Source organism: Bubalus kerabau, chromosome 2 (genome assembly GCF_029407905.1).
Source record: "Bubalus kerabau isolate K-KA32 ecotype Philippines breed swamp buffalo chromosome 2, PCC_UOA_SB_1v2, whole genome shotgun sequence".
Classification (NCBI taxonomy): domain Eukaryota; kingdom Metazoa; phylum Chordata; class Mammalia; order Artiodactyla; family Bovidae; genus Bubalus; species Bubalus kerabau.
Genome location: NC_073625.1, coordinates 91,106,306 through 91,126,144, shown reverse-complemented (window position 1 = coordinate 91,126,144; position 19,839 = coordinate 91,106,306). Strand labels below are relative to the sequence as shown.

The 19,839-nt window shown below is 37.1% G+C and overlaps 1 protein-coding gene and 1 non-coding gene across 2 annotated transcripts in view; both read left to right on the top strand.

Moving 5' to 3' along the window:
- Positions 1-19,839, top strand: part of TOMM70 (translocase of outer mitochondrial membrane 70) — a 42,399-nt gene that overhangs the window by 2,439 nt on the left and 20,121 nt on the right. The window contains exons 2-6 of the mRNA XM_055567926.1: positions 10,480-10,653; positions 13,092-13,218; positions 14,838-14,947; positions 15,800-15,948; positions 18,976-19,183. Coding sequence (XP_055423901.1) covers positions 10,480-10,653; positions 13,092-13,218; positions 14,838-14,947; positions 15,800-15,948; positions 18,976-19,183 — 768 coding nt within the window. The remainder of the gene's footprint in view (positions 1-10,479; positions 10,654-13,091; positions 13,219-14,837; positions 14,948-15,799; positions 15,949-18,975; positions 19,184-19,839) is intronic.
- TRNAC-ACA (transfer RNA cysteine (anticodon ACA)) lies at positions 16,430-16,502 on the top strand. Its single transcript has one exon. It is a non-coding gene; the product is annotated as a tRNA-Cys (tRNA).

Sequence of the window (19,839 nt, the reverse complement as noted above, 5' to 3'; positions counted from 1 at the left end):
TTTGGCATTTGATAGAATTTAGCATACTGTCAGATTTTAGATTTCCTTAAGCCCCATTTTCAGTTTTTCAGCATTGTCTAGGTCAACACTGTGATAATTTTTAAATTTCATGGTGTTTTGTGGTTTTACCAGAACAGTTTTTTAGTTCACATCATTGCTGCTAAAAATTAAGACTTCAATATTGACTTCTTTGTATAACTTGAACTGCTTTAAAATGATTACTTCTGACCCAAAATAAAACTGAGCAAAACACTTGCACATACTGTTCTTGTGGATTTTATGGAGTTGTACCTATAATCTTACTTTATATTACTAGATGATACTTTAGTAAAGCAATAGTAAAAATGTCTCTGCCATTTTTTAATGGAAATTTGTATTGCAACTCATGGTGATCAATGTATATTGAAAAACTTTGTTCTTTTTGTATAGCCTGGTCCTTAGAGTTATTATTAGACTATTTGACCACAAATGGTAATTTATTATTATCTGTGGTTGGAGAAATTGTTTTATATTTGAATAGCACCTTTAAATTGTCTACCTCAGTGGGCTTTGTAAATAAGAAAACGTTTGTTTGAACTGATGGGAAAACTGGCAGAATCCTGATGCTCAATTCTTTTCTACCTAATCAATAGTTGTAATTTTTAAGGAATGCAGGAATGGACAGATACTGTCAGTTTAGGGCTCAGTATCAGTGAGCAGAATGGAAAATCAGTGGTTATTGTTTGTTGGCTTATGTTTGCCGTAATGTAAAACTGAACTAATTACTGGGCTCCTGTCTATTGGGTTTGTGATACTCATGTCCAAACAGATTATACCAAATTGGCTTTTTCTGGGATAGCAAATACTTGTAAAGCAAAAAATTCATATTTTTGTTTAATTAATGGGATTTCAGGATTTCACCAAAGGAAGACGTTTAATTACAGTTGATAGTGTGAGACAGAGGTAAAGTATTAAATCATTTTCCACTTTGGGACATTATAAAATCTACAGTGATGTGCCATTTTGTTTCAGTAATTTATTTTGAAAACTTGAGAATTAACAGATTTTTCAAAGTTTGTAAGGTTCTTTGTGAATCTTCTAATCCACAGGACTTCTCAGTCTCTGGGCCTGAGTTATCACAGGGCAGCATCATATTCAGATATACACCAGCCATGGTATCTGGCTGCACAAATGTCTTACATATTTCTTTTTTCAAACAACTTGTGAATTTTTAAAATGTGCATTTATTTACTACTGACTTTATAGTAGTGTTTTATCCAGTTGTTGTTCATTTGATTACTTAAAGCAGTTATACCAGTTCAAGTTTTTTTTTTAATGTTGCACAAGAGTGAAATGTTTAGGAACCACTAATCTAAGTCAATCCTTTAAAATAGAAGGGAGAGATGTGTGTAAACACTTTAATAAAGAGGTCAAAAACTGATAACCTGTTATCAGTCGTGGTTGAAATTAAATAATTCCTACCCCAGCTCCAGTGATCTGTTTCTAATCTTTTTTTTTTTTTTAAATCAGGATCACCAGTGACATGAGACCAGTGAACACCTTTCACTCTTCATTTTCCTTGATCCTTCATAGTATTTCACATTATTTTCTCTTAATTTTGTGATTTTTCTTTTGGTTTCTGAGACACTGTGTTCTCTGATTGTAGTTGGTCACTTTCGTGGTTCTATCACAGGCTTTCTTAATGCTCCATACCGTCACTGGATGCTTATTTGCCTTCCAGAAGCTTCGCTTAACACTTACATGATGACCCCCCTAATTTCTTGTTTATAGCTCAGACCCCTCAAAAGACCCGAATTTAAAGGAAATCTTCACCTCATTACCTTTTAAGTGTTTAACATCGGATTCTCTTGAGAATATTCCTTATCATTGGGGTTCATCTAACAAGTTTTCCAAGCCAGAAACTTGTAAACTATCTTCCCTGTCTATTCTTTTCATGTTCTCCACATCCAACCTAGAAAAATAGCCAGAACATTCTACTTCTTAAGTATCTGACGACTATTCCGTTCCCACTGCTATTATATCTTGACTGAATAACTGATACTCTCTTCATTGTCTTCCTCCAATCCATTTTGTCACTAATAGAGTAAATCCTAACAGTTCCATGCTTAAAACTGTTAAGTGGTATTCTGCTCATTGCTCACAGATAAGTTCAAATTCATCATGATTCAAGACTCTGTGGTCTTGTTCTCGCTTATCTCTTATCTCCATCTCTTGCACCTCCTCTTGTTTCTTGCCTTTGGATGTTCTGTAACATTGTCCATTATGCCTACCTTTTTTTTTTTTTTGCTTTTTTTTTTTTAATTTTATTTTATTTTTAAACTTTACATAACTGTATTAGTTTTGTCAAATATCAAAATGAATCCGCCACAGGTATACATGTGTTCCCCATCCTGAACCCTCCTCCCTCCTCCCTCCCCATTCCATCCCTCTGGGTCGTCCCAGCGCACCAGCCCCAAGCATCCAGTATCATGCATCGAACCTGGACTGGCAACTCATTTCATACATGATATTTTACATGTTTCAATGCCATTCTCCCAAATCTTCCCACCCTCTCCCTCTCCCACAGAGTCCATAAGACTGTTCTATACATCAGTGTCTCTTTTGCTGTCTCGTACACAGGGTTATTGTTACCATCTTTCTAAATTCCATATATATGCGTTAGTATACTGTATTGGTGTTTTTCTTTCTGGCTTACTTCACTCTGTATAGTAGGCTCCAGTTTCATCCACCTCATTAGAACTGCTTCAAATGTATTCTTTTTAATGGCTGAATAATACTCCATTGTGTATATGTACCACAGCTTTCTTATCCATTCATCTGCTGATGGACATCTAGGTTGCTTCCATGTCCTGGCTATTATAAACAGTGCTGCGATGAACATTGGGGTACACGTGTCTCTTTCCCTTCTGGTTTCCTCAGTGTGTATGTTGTGGGATTGCTGGATCATAAGGCAGTTCTATTTCCAGTTTTTTAAGGAATCTCCACACTGTTCTCCATACTGGCTGTACTAGTTTGCATTCCCACCAACAGTGTAAGAGGGTTCCCTTTTCTCCACACCCTCTCCAGCATTTATTACTTGTAGACTTTTGGATCACAGCCATTCTGACTGGTGTGAAATGGTACCTCATAGTGGTTTTGATTTGCATTTCTCTGATAATGAGTGATGTTGAGCATCTTTTCATGTGTTTGTTAGCCATCTGTATGTCTTCTTTGGAGAAATGTCTATTTAGTTCTTTGGCCCATTTTTTGATTGGGTCATTTATGCCTACCTTTTTATGCTTCAAGTCACAATATATAGGTCATTTCACCTTTTCTGAAACCCTTTTATACCTAAGCATTCTGTTGTGTGATTGATTACATCACACTCTGAACTTTTCTCTTCCATAGCACTTAGCACTAGAGTACTAGAGTTGTTTATTCATGTCGTTGCTACTAAACTCAGGAATCTGTGAAGACTGGGACTTGCTCTATCTTTGCCATTTTTCAGAACTGGCTCTTGGAAGATGTGAGTAAATGAACCAGTGAAGCGTCATTATTTGACATTTTTTTAAAAATTCACAGAAATTGAATACTTTTTCAAAATTTCCAGCTTTTCATTTGTAGTCTATCCTGGGGAAATTTGTGTTAACAGTCTTAAACCTCATTTAGACATTCTTTTTATAAATTGCTTGATTTTGTATGAACTCAAACCATCATCCTGCAGAGGTAGCATCCTTACAAGTGAAAGTCACTCAGTCATGTCATTCTTTACAACCCCATGGACTGTAGCCCACCTGGTTCCTCTGTTGTGGAATTCTCCAGGCAGGAATACTAGAATGGGTAGCCATTTCCTTCTTCAGGGGATTTTTCCCAACTCAGGGATTGAACCTACTAGGTCTCCTGCAGGCAGATTCTTTACCATCTGAGCCACCAGGGAAGCCCTCCTTACAAGTATATTCTTCTTAAAGAGTTCTCTGTATTATGATTTAGTAGGTGAGGTTGTATGTAGATTTTTTACATTTCAGGACATAATCTAGAAAACAACTTTCTTGTTATCTTTAAGTATCTTTTATCTTAAACTTGATTTTTATAAAAGTAGCAATTGGTCAATAAAGTATTGAAAGATTGTTTCTTATGTGGTAAGTGTTTCAGTCTTGATTGCTACTTTCGTAAAGCTAGGATTCAAATTTTAAAATATGCCTCTGGAATTTGGTAAACTTAAGGGAATAAAACCATTGAAAAGAAACAGTATGCAACCACCTCATGTATATTCTGCTGCTGCTGCTAAGTCACTTCAGTCGTGTCTGACTCTGTGTGACCCCACAGATGGCAGCCCACCAGGCTCCCCCGTCCCTGGGATTCTCCAGGCAAGAACACTGGAGTGGGTTGCCATTTCCTTCTCCAATGCATGAAAGTGAAAAGTGCAAGTGAAGTCGCTCAGTCGTGTCCAACTCTTAGCGACCTCATGGACTGCAGCCCACCAGGCTCCTCTGTCCATGGGGTTTTCCAGGCAAGAGTACTGGAGTGGGGTGCCATTGCATGTATATTCTAACTGAATGTAAATGTGTAATTAATGGTGATAAGTTCCCTCTTACCCACTGTTTTAGCTTTCTGTAGTTTCAGCTAACCACAGTGAACTATGATTTGAAAATGTTAAATGGAAAATTCCAGAAGTAAATAGTTCATAAATTTTAAATTGTGTGCCATTCTGAGTAGGTCCTGCTCTGGATGTGAATCATCCCTTTGTCCAGCACATCCTGCCCCTCAGCATTCAGTTAGCTGTCAGATTGACTGTTGCACTAGTAACCTGTATTTTACTTAATAGCCCAGAGCACAAGATTAGTGATGCTGGCAATTAGGACATACCAAAGAGAAGCCATTAAAGTTCTTCTTTTCAGTAAAAAGGTGAATGTTCTTGACTTAATAAGGAAAGGAAAAATAATCATATGGTGAGGTTGCTAAGATATATGGGAAGAATAAATCTATTTCTGAAATTGTGAAAGAACGAGAAAGCTGTGCTAGTTTTGCTGACAGACTGCAGAAGATATAGCTACAGTGTGTGAAGATGGAAAGGGCATTAAATTTGTACAATGAGATACTTTGAGAAAGAGACCACGTTCACATAACTTTTATTACAGCATACTGTAATTGTTCTACTTTGTTATTACTTATGAATCTCTTATTGTGCCTAATGTATAAGTTAAGCTTTATCCTTGATACATGTATGTAGGGAAAAAAATGTATATGTAGGCTTTGGTACTATTTGCAGTTTCAGGCAGTCACTGAAGACAGGAGTCTTCGAATGTATCTTCTGCAGATAAAGCAGTGATTGCTATACCTATTCTATCTCCTTATACATGGATTAATGTACCTGATTCTAGCTCATTCTTTTTACAATGACTGTATGTTTCTGATCACCAGAGTGTTTTTTAAACACTTGCTAAGAATTTACAGTGATTTCTTATTGCCAAATCTATATCATTGATAATTCTAAAGGTTCTTATTATAACTTGAGAAAGTAGATGGAGTTGGGTAGAAAGTAACTGAAAAGCAGTGCAAAGGATTCCTGCGAGTTGGAATCAAAATCCCCTATATTATAAAGAATTGGGTAGTTGTATATTTTCCAGTTTAAATTTTTTCTTCCAATAAATTTAATTTCTGCCTGGTATTGGCCTCAAAGCTTATGAAAATAATGTCTAATTATGATCTAATTACTATTATTAATGTCTAATTGTTATCTTTAGGTATCTTTTATCTTAAACTTGATTTTTATAAAAATAGCAATTGGTCAATAAAATATTGAAAAATTGTTTTTTATGTGGTAAGTGTTCCAGACTTGATTGCCACTTTCATAAAGCTATGTAAAGTTTTACATAAAGTTTTGTAATCACTACGTTTCGTGACATAGTAGAAGGCTGGTGTTGATTGATAAGCTCACATTTTGTCCTAAATTTTATCATTGGGCCAAAATAATTAGCTTTTCTGTATTGTCCCTGTGGTAATGCCGTTCTTTCTCTTCATTTTTATTAATGAAGGGAAGCAGTTAGAAAGTAATGTGGCTGTGGAGGGAGTGTGGTGAGCAGAAGGTGATAGTGAGGTTCACTGAGACATGGCTCTTCCCAGATGTGGTTTGGTTGCCTTCTGGAGTGACAGTGGATGAAAATTTGCAGTTTGGTGATTTGCCTGTGTAATTTGACCCTTGTCCACTCAGTGTCATTCAGAGCATCATTTTTTTTTCCTAGTACAGTAAGGAAAGGAAATTAAGCAGGTTCTGATTTTGACCCTAAGAGACAAAAAAATCGATAATAATTTTTAAAGGGAATGTATTGTAAAATGTGACTAAATGGAGGGAAATGGTAAGTGAAAGAAGTAAACAGTCCATAAGTGTTCTTGAACGTTTGTGTTCAAAATGTCTTGGTTGGTTTTAGGTTGATTTAGACTTTGCTGTCAGGGCTTCCCTAATAGCTTTGCTGACTTTGCTATCAGGGCTTCCCTGATAGCTCAGTTGGTAAAGAATCTGCCTGCAATGCAGGAGACCCCAGTTTGATTCCTGAGTTGGGAAAATCCCCTAGAGAAGGGCTAGGCTACCCACTCCAGTATTCTTGGGCTTCCCTTGTGGCTCAGCTGGTAAAGAATCTGCCCACAATGTGGGAGACCTGGGTTCAATCCCTGGGTTGGGAAGATCCCCTGGAGAAGGGAAAGGCTACCCGGTCCAGTATTCTGGCCTGGAGAATTCCATCAGACTACAGTCTGTGGGGTCACAAAGAGTCAGACACAACTGAGCAACTTAAAAAAAAAAAAAAAGACTTTGCTGAAATAAAAATAAGAAGTACCCATCTTTCTAAGGAGAGGAAGCCTTGTATACCTTTCCATATTTCTCTCTATTCTTTTAACTTATCTGCTCTCACATGACTATCTCTCCTGGTATTCCTGTATGTAGCCTTAAACTTCCAATAGACAGGAAAGAGTTCATTGCCTGTTTGTGCTAATAAAACAAAGTCATTACTCTGACCCAAGAAAGTTCTTTTTTAATCCTCAAATCTTTAGTAAAAATAATAGTCAAACATACTTCTCACAGGCATTTAATATAGCAGCTTACTTTCTATGTCAGCAGTCCCTAGTGTATTAGGCTGTGTATTAGCCATGTTCTCAATGACTTAGAAACATTGTAAACTTTTTATAAGAAATTGAAATAATGTTTATCTTATTGTATTTAACATCAAAAGTAATTGAGTTTCATTATTTTGAAGTTTTTTTAGAGCACATAAAACTTTGTAGTCATGTTTTCTTGGTAGATTGTACCTTTTATCAATAAAACTGCCCTTCTGTGCTCCATCCCTGGCATTTGAATGGTATTTTGTCTGATACTGCCTTCTTTTTTGCAAGAATTTGCATTCTGTAACTTTTTTACGGTTTTTTTTTTTGACCTGTCATTTTGTTTTAGCTCATGCCTGTAGGTAGCATGTAGTTATTTTTTTAATAGGGAGATTTAAGCTGCTCACATTTATTGTTATTATTGACGTGTTTGGTGATTCTTGCCATATTTACTCCACCTTTTTGTTTCTTCCTTTATCCTCCCCTTCCTGCTTTTTTGTTTTATTGATCATCTCCCCCACTTTGGAGTTCATTTTTAGTGGTAAGGAAGTTGTACACCTCAGTTTCTGTTCTTGTGTTAAACCTTAAATGCTAATTTAGCTACGTATAAGATTTTAAGTTCAAGATAATCTTTCTTCAGGACTTTGAAGTTGTTGCTCCATTGTTTTTTAATACATAATGTCGGTGATAGTCTGACCCCAGTTTGGTTTTTTTTCTTTGTAGGTAATCTGTATGTGTGTGTGTGTGTGTTGATAATTTTTTTCTACCTGAAAACTTTAAGGATTTTTACTGTGAAATTTCACCATGATATATCTAAAAATGTGTGTCAGGAATTTTTCTGATGTTTTCTTAAGACACTGATTTCTATGCCTTTCCTTCTAACATAGATAGATGTTGGAACTTTGGGATTTATACTCCTTATATCTAACTTTTTTCCAAACTTCTCATCTCCTTGTCCTCTATTCTTCTTGCATTCTGGCAGATTCACTTGCCTCTGCCTGCTGCTTGTTTGCTCCTCAGTTATGCCCATTCTAATATACAGTCCACATATTTTTATCATAATAATTCTATTTAATTTTCAAGATGTCTAATTGGTGCTCTTTAAAAACAGCCTTTTTTAAAATGAATGTGGTTACCTCTCATTCCTCTGATGTTAAATTTTCTGTTTGCTTTGTTTATCCTGCTTCTTCAAATACTAGTTTTTTAAATATGAGTAGGGTGCCTCTCTTTTGTGGTATTAATTTTCCTTTATGTTAGCAATTCTTGACAATATGGTTTCTTGGAAGACAGACATGGTGTGTTTGTCACTAGTCCTTCAGGTGGAGGGGCTCCTCACTCCTCCTGGATGATGCAGCCCTACTCCAGCGTGACTTCTGTTTCTCTAGTGGAATGGGAGGGTTGATGAGGTCGCTTTAAGTGCAATTTTCCAGCAACTGGAAACCACAACTACATTAGAAAGTCCTAGTTGTCTTCTATTATGAATGTGCCAAGGATTTTTTTACTGTCAAAACTTTTGCAAGATGGTTAAGGCTCTTTACAGGTAGAAGATTTCATATATTACTCTTTTTGTGTCTTATTCGACTCCTTTCATCCATTTGCTTCTCATTTTAAAATATGCACGTTTCTTATTGGCTTTCCTGGTGGCTTAGCTGGTAAAGAATCTGCCTGCAATCCGAGAGACCTGGGTTCAATCCCTGGGTTAGGAAGATTCCATGCAGAAGGAAAAGGTTACCCACTCCAGTATTCTGGCCTGAAAAATTCCATGGACTGTATAGTCCGTGGGGTCACAAAGAGTTGGACACGACTGAGCTGCAGTCCATGGGGTTGTGAAAAGTAGGACACGACTGAGCGACTTCACTTTCACTTTTCACTTTCATGCATTGGAGAAGGAAATGGCAACCCACTCCAGTGTTCTTGCCTGGGGAATCCCAGGGACGGGGGAGCCTGATGGGCTGCCGTCTGTGGGGTTGTACAGAGTCGGACACAACTGAAGCGACTTAGCAGCAGCAGCAGAGAGACTTTCACTTCACTTCACTTATTGACACTAGCTAGCTTAAACTAGCTGTTTAATATTCTGAACTTAGAGTTCCCTACACATCTTTCTTTGCACACTATACTTTTTAAAAACTAACTGTAGTTTCATTTAGACTAAAGGAGAAGGGAAACAAAAGGTAAATGGAAGAAAAAAGTAGCAAAAAAAAAAAAGCATGAGTAAGGGAGAAGATAACAGATATAAAAGCTTACTCTCCTCCCATCATCTCTTCATGACTGAGATGCCCTAGGTCCCAAGCAACTTACTCTTCGCAAGGTGAACTCACAGGGGCTCTTGTGAGTTCGTTGTGGGGGCAGCTACTTCTGCTTTTGCTTTGTAAGTGTTTACCTGTTGGAAATACATGGGTTCTTTCATAATCACATATTTGTTAAAGTTGAATGATGTTGACAAAGTTTGGGGTGAAGACGTGCCACAGAGCTCTTGGACCTAGTAGCTTGAACCTAAATAACTGGATTTATCTACAAAGATGCTTCCCAGATGTTTACTGAAGCTTTTGCAACTGTCTTCTGTGGCTATTAACTACCAACTCATGAAATATGTGAATTGCGTCCTCTAGGAAGCAGATACTGAGACAAAGACAGGAGTGCCAAAATTTTATTCATTTGCAAATAATAGATTGGGATAACAGTTGTAATGAAGATGGCAAAGTGTTTCTAGTATCTGTTCTACACTGTTGACCAACAACCTAATTGAAAAACACCAATACATGTGATTAAATGGTTTTCAGAATGAAAAAGTCAAATAACCAATAAATGTGAACAGATTTTCAAATTCATTGATAGTGGAGAAAATGTGAATTAAAATAATATCAGAATATTATGTTACACTGGGGTTTTGCAACTTTGGCACTATTGACATTTTGGATCTGATAAGTTGTTGCGGGGGGCTGCCCTGTACATCGTAGAATGTTAGCAGCATTCTAGTATCTACCTACTAGATACCAGGGGCATCTCCCCCAACCCCTAGGTGTGAAAATCCAAAATGTTGTCAGGCATTGTGAAATGTACCCTAGAGGGAAAATCATCCCTGATTGAGAACCACAGTTTTATGCCCATTAGACTGGATATTAAAACTCTTGCTGGCAGAGTTTGGTGGGAAAGTGGTATACCTTAAAGCAGTACAGCCTTTTGAGGGGGAAAGTGTGTTTTTCAAGTTAAAGATTTATAAAATCTTTGATTTGGCAGTCCTATTAAAGACTCTTGTCTCCCATGAAGATGTAAATAGGAGTGGCTTGCATTGTGACACCCATTCTGCCCTTCCATTTTTTTCTTCAGTGTGTCATGTAGTCACTGTGATCTGAATCTGTTACTGCGTGTTGATAAGTGTTTCATAATTGTTCCCTTGTATTTCAGAACTCGCTTGATAGAGCCCAAGCAGCCAAGAACAAAGGCAACAAATATTTTAAAGCAGGAAAATATGAACAAGCTATTCAGTGCTATACCGAGGCTATCAGTTTGTGTCCTACAGAGAAGAATGTTGACCTTTCCACATTTTATCAAAACAGAGCTGCTGCCTTTGAGCAATTGGTATGTACTGTAGGTTGGTTTTTCTTTTTTTCTCTTTATTTGCATAATGTTTCAGCTAATGCCACTCAAATATGTCTAATACACTTTTTGAAGTTGTTTTGAAATTACAGGGGTTTGGTTTTGTTTTTATATCCTTTAATTACATAGTTTTTTAGGAACAAATTTTAGTTTTGTTCATTCCACATATAATCCAAAGTTGTATATATCAGATTTTATAAAATTAGATAATAAAGAAAGTTAATGTTTCTGGTGACCCCATTCACCTCAGCAGTTTAAGTCTATTTCTTCAACTTTTGCCTCCATATAAGCATATGTGGAGGGAAAAAAGACTAAAAGATTAATTCCCATTACATTGTTTGCAATGTATCTTTCCAGTTGCCACTGTATCTGGTACAACTTTTCATAGCACACACAGATCTGTTTCATTCTTTTTAAAGCCTATAGGTAGTAGCTGTTATATAGCTGTATAGTGGAAGTGAAGTGAAGTGAAGAGTCGTGTGCAACTCTTTGCAACCCCGTGAACTGTAGCCTACCAGGATCCTCCGTCCATGTGATTTTCCAGGCAAGAGTACTGGCGTGGGGTGCCATTGCCTTCTCCAGGGGATCTTCCCGACCCACGGATCGAACCCGGGTCTCCCACATTGTAGGCAGACGCTTTACCATCTGAGCCACCAGGGAAGTCTACAGTGGAAAACATCTCCCTACTGATGAGCATTTGAATTACTTCCTCTTTTCCCTGTTGCATTCAGTGTTGCAGTAAATATTTTTTACTTTTTTTTGCATTCTTTTCTGAGAATAAAATTAAGAAATGGAATTATAAAGAGATAGTATTAGTACCTATTCTAATAATAATATTTGAGCATGCTTGTTTTCTAGTATCTCACTGTGTGAATTGGTCTTAATATTTGCCACTCTAGTAGAAGAAAAATACTATCTTCTCATTTTTAATTTGCACTTTTTGAGATGTTGGTGATGTGGACCATCATTTTCTATGTTTATCAGTCATTTGTAGTCTCTGCATTTTTTGTTCAACCATATTTTGTTGACTGTGTTATATATGAAAGGTTACTGTAGTAGGAGCCTAGGTCTGTAAAAGCAGACAATTATGTATCGAACTCAAAGATCACTCAACAGTGAACCATTAAATGACATTTGGATAAGCCTTTGATTCTCTAATAGAGGAATGATTGAGGTTGGTGTGTCAAATAGTGGAGAATAGAGTGTTACAAATGGAGAAAACAGTGTATGTAATTGCTTCTGAGGCAGAAAAGAGTTTGCCATGATTAAAGAAGTGTGGATTAAGGATCCTGGGATATAGAGAGATGAAATCGGAGAGGTTGCAGAGGGCAGATCAGGCAAAGCCTTGCAATGGTAAGAAGTTTGGATTTGATTCTGAGTGTAATGGGAAGTATTTAAGGCTTTTTAATAGGGCAGGAACATCATCTAAAATTGTTCTCACTGTTCTGTCAGTATATTGGAGGGAGGCAGGAGTGGAGGCAGGGGGGCTGAGGAAGGATGTTGTAGTTGCCAAGGTGAGACATGAAGGAAAGCTGAAAACCAGTAGAACTTGCTATTGCATTGGGTGTGAAGGGTGAAGAGAAGCAGGAGTTTTACTAATAGTGGCGTGAGGAAGGGTTGAGACAGCCAAGCAGATGGTTTAATTGAGAAGTGTCTGTATTTTAGGAGAGTGATTTGGGTTAAAGAGATAAATTTGGGAGTCCTCTAATTTTAATGTGGTTATAGGACCACAGATGTGATTACCTAACGGGATGAGTCCTTGAGCATTCCAGCAGAAATCAGATAGGGGTAAGAAGTCAGCTAGAGAAATTGGGAAGGAGCAGCCAGTGGAAGTAGGTGGAAATTAAGCAGAGTGGCTACTCCTTGGAGGTTTGGTAATAATGATGGCTGAGAAATGGGGTAGTAGCTGTAGGGAATTACGGAATCAAAGGAGGGTTTTTAAAAGATGGGAGATACTAAAGCAAGTGTTTTTATGCTAATAGGAATGATTGAGTAGAGAAGCAGATTGCTGCAGAGGCAGGAGAGCTGACAGTGAAGTCCTTGACGTGGGGGGAGTGTAGATCCTATTGCAAGTGGAGGGTTGGCCTTGGATGAAGAGGGGTGCTTCCTCAGTTTTAAAAGGAGGGAAGGAGGAGATGATATGATCACATAGATGCAGGTAGGTTATAGATGTGGTAGTAGAAAGATGGCTTATGTCCTTTACCTATTTTTAAAAATCAGATTGCTTATCTTTATTGCAGTTATTTGTATGGAGCTGTTATAATGTGTTGTGGATATTAACTGTTTGTATGAATTGGGAATATGTTTTCTATTGTGGGACTCTTAATACTCAGCCTGCTGAGTTTAGAAAACTGATTTCTGTTGAACAGTGCTTCCTTCAGTGTGACTTTTTTTTTGTTTTTTAATACTTTCAATTACAGCAAAAATGGAAAGAGGTGGCACAAGATTGTACAAAGGCTGTTGAACTTAATCCCAAATATGTGAAAGCTCTCTTTAGACGTGCAAAAGCCCACGAGAAGCTAGACAATAAGAAGGAATGTTTAGAAGGTGAGGGTATTTTCGTGTTTACATATGAAAATTACTAAAGGTTTTGTAGTCACTGGTAAATTTATATGCAACTCTGCCTATGAGTAGAGAAATCAGTTGTGTTTAAAAGTTTGAGTCTTCCCCAATTGAAACTTTGTTCTATAGTTTCAATTGACATTGCTGATGCTTGAGTACCATCACTATTCCCACCTATTGAATTAAATGATTTAAAGTTTATATACTGCACATTTTAAACTTGGCAACATCATCAGTGTAATTTCATGAATAAGAAATCAGAAGAGAGGTTTAGTTGAGTGTTACTAAGATTCTGCATAGTTTCAATTAATGTCCTATATCAATATGAAATAAATTTTGAGATGAATCATTAAAGAAAACATTTGTTTTTTGTCCTTGCTATTTTCAAACATTATCCTTTACTCAAGTAGAAATTTTGTAATTGATACAAAGCATCAAGTGAATTTGCCGTTCTCTGTAAATATCATAAATATTCCTTGGCCTCTAATTAGCCATATCTGTTGCTAAAACTTCAGTTAGGGTATTGGCCACTGACCTACAGAGTACTTTGTTCCACTTAATGTAGAGCTAACCCAAAATGCAGATTCCATAGTCTAAAAGTGTTTTCCCACTACATATTTAAATCTGCTTTAAAAGTATCAATAATCAGAAATTTAGCCATAATTTTTTTTTAAATAATATTATTATTTAAAAGGAGAAAGCTATTTTGTCTTTTAAAATCTGGGTTACCAGTTGAGAGTGGTTTTAGAGAACATTTTAGAAGAAACTTGAGGTTTTGCAGTATTATATATTTCGGTGATGGATAGGAGGAGTGTTGCTTTGAAAAAAAGATTTCTGAGTTTTGAACCAGACCTTGAAGTTATTAAGAGCTAATTATAGAGAGGCGTTTAAATGGGTTTTAGATGGAGAAATGGGATGGGGAAAAGACATTGACATTGGCACTAGCCAGAGTATCAGGGGAACATGCAGTAGATTGACTTGTTTGGAGGGGCATGGGTTTGCAATTGTGAGAAATTGAATTCAAAAAGAGAGGGACAGTCTTGTTGACTACTTTGAATGAAAGGTTGGGAGGTTAAAGAAACATTGATCTTTTTCATTTCAAACCACTGTATATTGAGTTATAGCATAGCCAGGTTAAAATGATATTTTGAAGCAGATTTCATTGAGAGCTCTGTGGCAAGATGGCTTTGGAGACAAGGAGTAACCCTGAGGCCTATTAAAAAAAAAGTAAGACCAGACATGAGAGAGCCACATTATGATTTGGCCTATACTTACTGTCCCAAAGAGAATATTCCTAGGTTACTGGTTTTATTTGCTGTGTACAATGTTAGAGCAGTGAGAAGCATCACAAATCATGTAGCATAGTCCCTTTCATTTCACAGGTTAGGAAAGTGAATTCTGGAGAAGTAGAGTGACTTTCTGAGCTTTGAGTTTGTAAAGTATGTAAAACCAAAGTGTTAAGAATAAATTTATTGAAAATGATAGCCACATAAAGCTATGAATTTATTTTGGCTTTCTGTGGTAACACTGAGCCCATTTTGATGCTGCTAGTCATCTTTGCAATAATTTTCATACTCACTCTTATTTTTTTGTATCATTTCTAGATGTCACTGCTGTGTGTATATTAGAAGGATTCCAAAATCAACAAAGCATGCTGTTAGCTGATAAAGTTCTTAAACTTCTTGGAAAAGAGAAAGCCAAAGAAAAATATAAGGTAAATTAACCTGCATTGGTTAATATAGAGGAAATATGCGTTGTGAAGGGTCATTGCTCATTTATACCACTTAAATTTGGGCATAATGGTAATGACTGAAATTAGATCTGGATTATATTTATTTTTCCTATAATATTGGGCTTTTGTGGCCTTTTAAAATAAGAATGTGAACCATGTCCGGATTGTACCTGCTGCTGCTGCTGCTAAGTCGCTTCAGTCGTGTCCAACTCTGTGCGACCCCATGGACTGCAGCCTACCAGGCTTCTCCGTCCATGAATATTAAAAGAATTCACGTATATTAGAGGTTTCCAAACAATGGCCTACAGGCCAAATCCAGTCCGCCACCTGTTTTATAAATGTGCCAGTAATGTTTTATTGGAACTCAGCCACTCACACATTGTTTTTGGCTGCTTTTAAACTACAACAGCAGAGCTGAGCTGTTGTGACACTATATGGCATACAAAACCTAAAATATTTACTATCTGGCCTTTTACAGAAAACAATTGCCAACTCTTGGCTTTTTAAAGTTTTTAAAAGTATACTGTATAAATTGGCACTGGTCTTACACAGTTAGTAGATGGTTTAATTTAGTGTGTGGTTATAAGAGTTCTTGACATTTTACATCTTCAGAGAGGGAAAGGCTGTCAGTCAAAACGTTTTTTTAAAAGCTAGGACTGGCAGCATTACCATTTTCACTGTCTATTACCCTACAGTTTGGAGCCTGATATTCTTCAATTATTTGAAAATGAGGAACCAGTTTTTATGGCAGTGGTTCCCAGTGTTCTACAAATGCATCTGCTTCTTTGGTTAGTGTTTTCTACTTTGATGTATTTAAATATGATTAAATTTCAGAATCGTGAACCTCTGATGCCATCTCCACAATTTATCAAATCTTACTTCAGTTCTTTCACGGATGATATAATTTCTCAGCCAATGCTTAAAGGAGAGAAGTCTGATGAAGATAAAGACAAGGAAGGGGAGGCTTTAGAAGTAAAAGAAAAGTAAGTGTGTCTCGAGTATAGTGTCTGCCTAATGCTTTTTGTGGGGGAATTGGATTGTGGGGGTTTTTGCTGCCGTAGAGGGCTTCCCTGATAGCTCAGTTGGTAACGAATCTGCCTGCAGTGCAGGAGACCCCAATTCGATTCCTGGGTCATGAAGATCCACTGGAGAAGGGATCGGCTACCCACTCCAGTATTCCTGGGCTTCCCTTGTGGCTCAACTGGTAAAGAATCCGCCTACAATGTGGGAGACCTAGACTTGATCCCTGGGTTGGGAAGATACCCTAGAGAAGGGAAAGGCTACCCACTCCAGTATTCTGGCCTAGAGAATTCCGTGGACTGAATAGTCCATGGGCTCGCAAAGAGTCGGACACGACTGAGCGACTGTCACTTTCACTTTCATTGCTGCCATAGAGCCAAAATGGGACTCTGAGTCATCTCTTTAAAAAACTTATTTATAGACCGATATGAATATAATAGAGCTTCCCTGGTGGCTCAGACGGTAAAGCGTCTGCCTACAATGCAGGAGACCCAGGTTCAATCCCTGGGTCAGGAAGATCTGGAGAAGGTGATGGCAACCCACTCCAGTATTCTTGCCTGGAAAATCCCATGGATGGAGGAACCTGGTAGGCTACAGTCCATGGGGTCGCAAAGAGTCGGACACGACTGAGCGACTTCACTTTCTTTATGAATATAATAAAATTATAGTATATAATAATATTATTATTATAATAAAAATACTTCGTTTCTCACACATGTCTATTATATCCTGAATGTTACATCTTTGGTAACTCAAGGTTTTACTGCCAGGAGTCTGCCCAGCTTTTAAGGTCTACATAATATTCTAAAGAGAGTTCCCAGAGAGTCAAGTGGTTAAGTATATTTGAGTAGGGGGACTAACTTAAAAAATGATTGTGTAGGTCAATATCCAGATGTTTTAGTGCAAGGAAGTTTCTAATTTAATTTTTAGAAGTGCCCAAAAGAGTGACTGTCTTCAAGGTTTTCCCTGCATGCCTAGGAAAATGCCATTCTTTGGGTTTGTGTTTACTCTTGTAGAGCGCTGAAGTCAAAGTACAAGGTGCTGTGTTTACAACTGGCAGTCAAGGGATGTAATATATAAGCTATCTAGCCTGCTTATCCATTTATATTTAGCAATACTTTTGTTTTGCTGTTGAGGCTAGCTCACCTCTCCAAGAGAAGACACAATATTATTACCAACATGACATTTTCTAATAAGTTTGGAAGAAAAGGGAATGCTGTTCCCATAGCAAAGCATAATTTTGCCTCTATAGCATATTGAGATGTTTAAGGGAAAAGATTGCTTTTGGTTTCTATCTCTCAATTTTTCTACCGTTATTGGCCACCTTTTTTAAGGGAGGATACTATGCATAATTTTGCCAAGATGTTCTGATTTGTGTTAGTTGATGAACAATCTCTTTAAGAAAATTATAGATGGGAAGTAAATGTTGAGGGTGATGCCAATAATTGCCTCTTCTGATTAGGAGGTAGTCCTAATCCCAGAAAAATTACAATGAAGTTTTAATACCATTATTGTAAAAGCTACATTGAGAGGTGGTTGGACATAACTGTCTCTCATCAGAACACTAACTGGAGTTGGTCCTAAGTTTTTAAATTCTACTTTACTCTGAGCCTTAGCTTTATCAATTTTTGGATGGAGAGATAATAATTACCTTTTGAGGCTTATTGTGAGGTTTACGGGTCATGTTTGTAAGCATCTAGAACTTAGGTTCTCAGTAAATAGGAACCATTATTACTTCCAATCTAATTATTTTGTCTTAGTTCAGGAGTATTAGAATTTTAATTATGGGAAAGGTTAGCACAGAGTTTCTAAGTTTTGACTGACATAACTTTTAAGTCACTTGCCAATTCTCTCTATTCAGAGTAGGTAGCAAATGAAATAAGAAAACATGATTTTCTTACATAATGTGCCTTATATTGTTTCTTATGTAATATGCCTTATATTTGTAAGACCCCCTTAAAGAACATCTAGTGTAATTTTCCTTTTCAGTTCAAAAAATCCCTTCTACAAGTGTTGTGAAAAAAATCATCCTAGACAAGTGATGATATTGTGGTCATTGCTTTTTAAAAAGTAAGAGAAGGGTGTTTTCTTTAAGTCCTATTTGATGGAAGAGTCTTCTGCTTTGATATTCCCACCTATTCATTCTGAAAGTGATGGGCTTCCCTTGTAGCTCAGATGGTAAAGAAACTCCCCATAATGTAGGAGACATGGGTTTGATTGCTGGGTTGGGAAGATCCCCTGGAGTAGGAAATGGCAACCCACTCCAGTGTTCTTGCCTGTGAATTCCATGGACAGAGGAACCTAGTGGGCTACAGTCTGCTTCTTTGATATTCCCACCTATTCATTCTAGGTCTGTTCTTCTAGGTGAAATAACACACTTCTAGATGAGAGCCTTTTAGCTATTCCCTTTGCTTAAGTTCTTGCTCCCTTAATGTTCACTTTTCACAACACAGCTGGAGTGATGTTTACAAAGTACAACTCAGGTCACGCCTCTTCTCTTGCGTTCTGGGACCCCCAACTCACCTGAGTATTTTCTCTTTCTCTGTTCTTTCTGTTGGTCATAAGGTAACTGTTGAGTGCCACCAGTGTGCCACAGATAAGGTGAATAAGACAGGATCCCCTCCTATGTTGCATTTCAATCTGTCATTCGCTTACTTTTTCATGTGTTAAATGTTGAAGCCTGGACAATAACCCTAGGTTTCTGCCATTTTCTCTGCTGTTTTCCTTTTTAAAACCCTCTCTCCAAGGCAACAAGAAGATCCCAGTCTACATCGAAAGTCCTAAGGTGCTACCCCCACACACACTTCCACCACCACCTCCAGTCCTGCACTGGCTGGTTAACTTGTTAAGGGGGAAAGGATACTTGTTTGCCTCAGGTATACTGAGTGTGGCAAGTTCAGCATTTGATCCTTTCTTAGTAATTTATTATGCTCATTTTATTAGTAATAAAAGATAAAATTTATAATTTCCTCTGTTCATTTTATTTTCAGTTCTGGATATTTAAAGGCCAAACAGTATATGGAAGAAGAAAACTATGATAAAATCATAAGTGAATGCTCAAAAGAAATAGATGCTCAAGGAAAATACATGGCAGAAGCATTGCTACTACGAGCTACTTTCTACCTGCTTATTGGCAATGCCAATGCAGCCAAACCAGATTTAGATAAGGTCATCAGCTTGCAAGAAGCTAATGTGAAGGTACTTTTAAAACTCTGTGTGTGTGCATGTGAAAAAAATTAATAATAAAAATGAGGCTTTCAGGTATGTTTTGCCAAATTTTTGGCATTTCAGTTGCCATTCTCCAAAAGACTTATTTTTTGTTTTCGAAGGAACTACACCTAATAATGATTGAATTGGTGCGGTGAAACTAAAACAGACATATCAGTGATAATTAACTTTAACTAAGAAAGGATTGTTTTTTTCTACAGCATCTTTTGGCTTCAGCTTCCCTGTATATCTTCTGCCTACTGTATTGGACTATATTTGGGTAGGAGTAAGGGTGATGTAGCAGTGCTATAGATAATATAAATAACTTGCAATATGTATAATACTATAAATAACATGCAATATGTAGTATAAGAATATACAATGCATTTAATAAAAAGTAAGCATGTTTAATGTATTCTGAAAGAGTTTATTTACATGAGGAAAAAAACAAGATCTAAAAATATATTGCAATATAGAAACATATCAAAAGTTTTTGCAGTTGTATGGTTGGAACAGCTTTTCATTTTCTAAGTGTTCGTGTGTATATGCAGTTATTTTCATAATTGAGATTTGGTAGGGATCTGTTATGGCACCCCAGTCCAGTACTCTTGCCTGGAAAATCCCATGGACGGAGGAGCCTGGTGGCT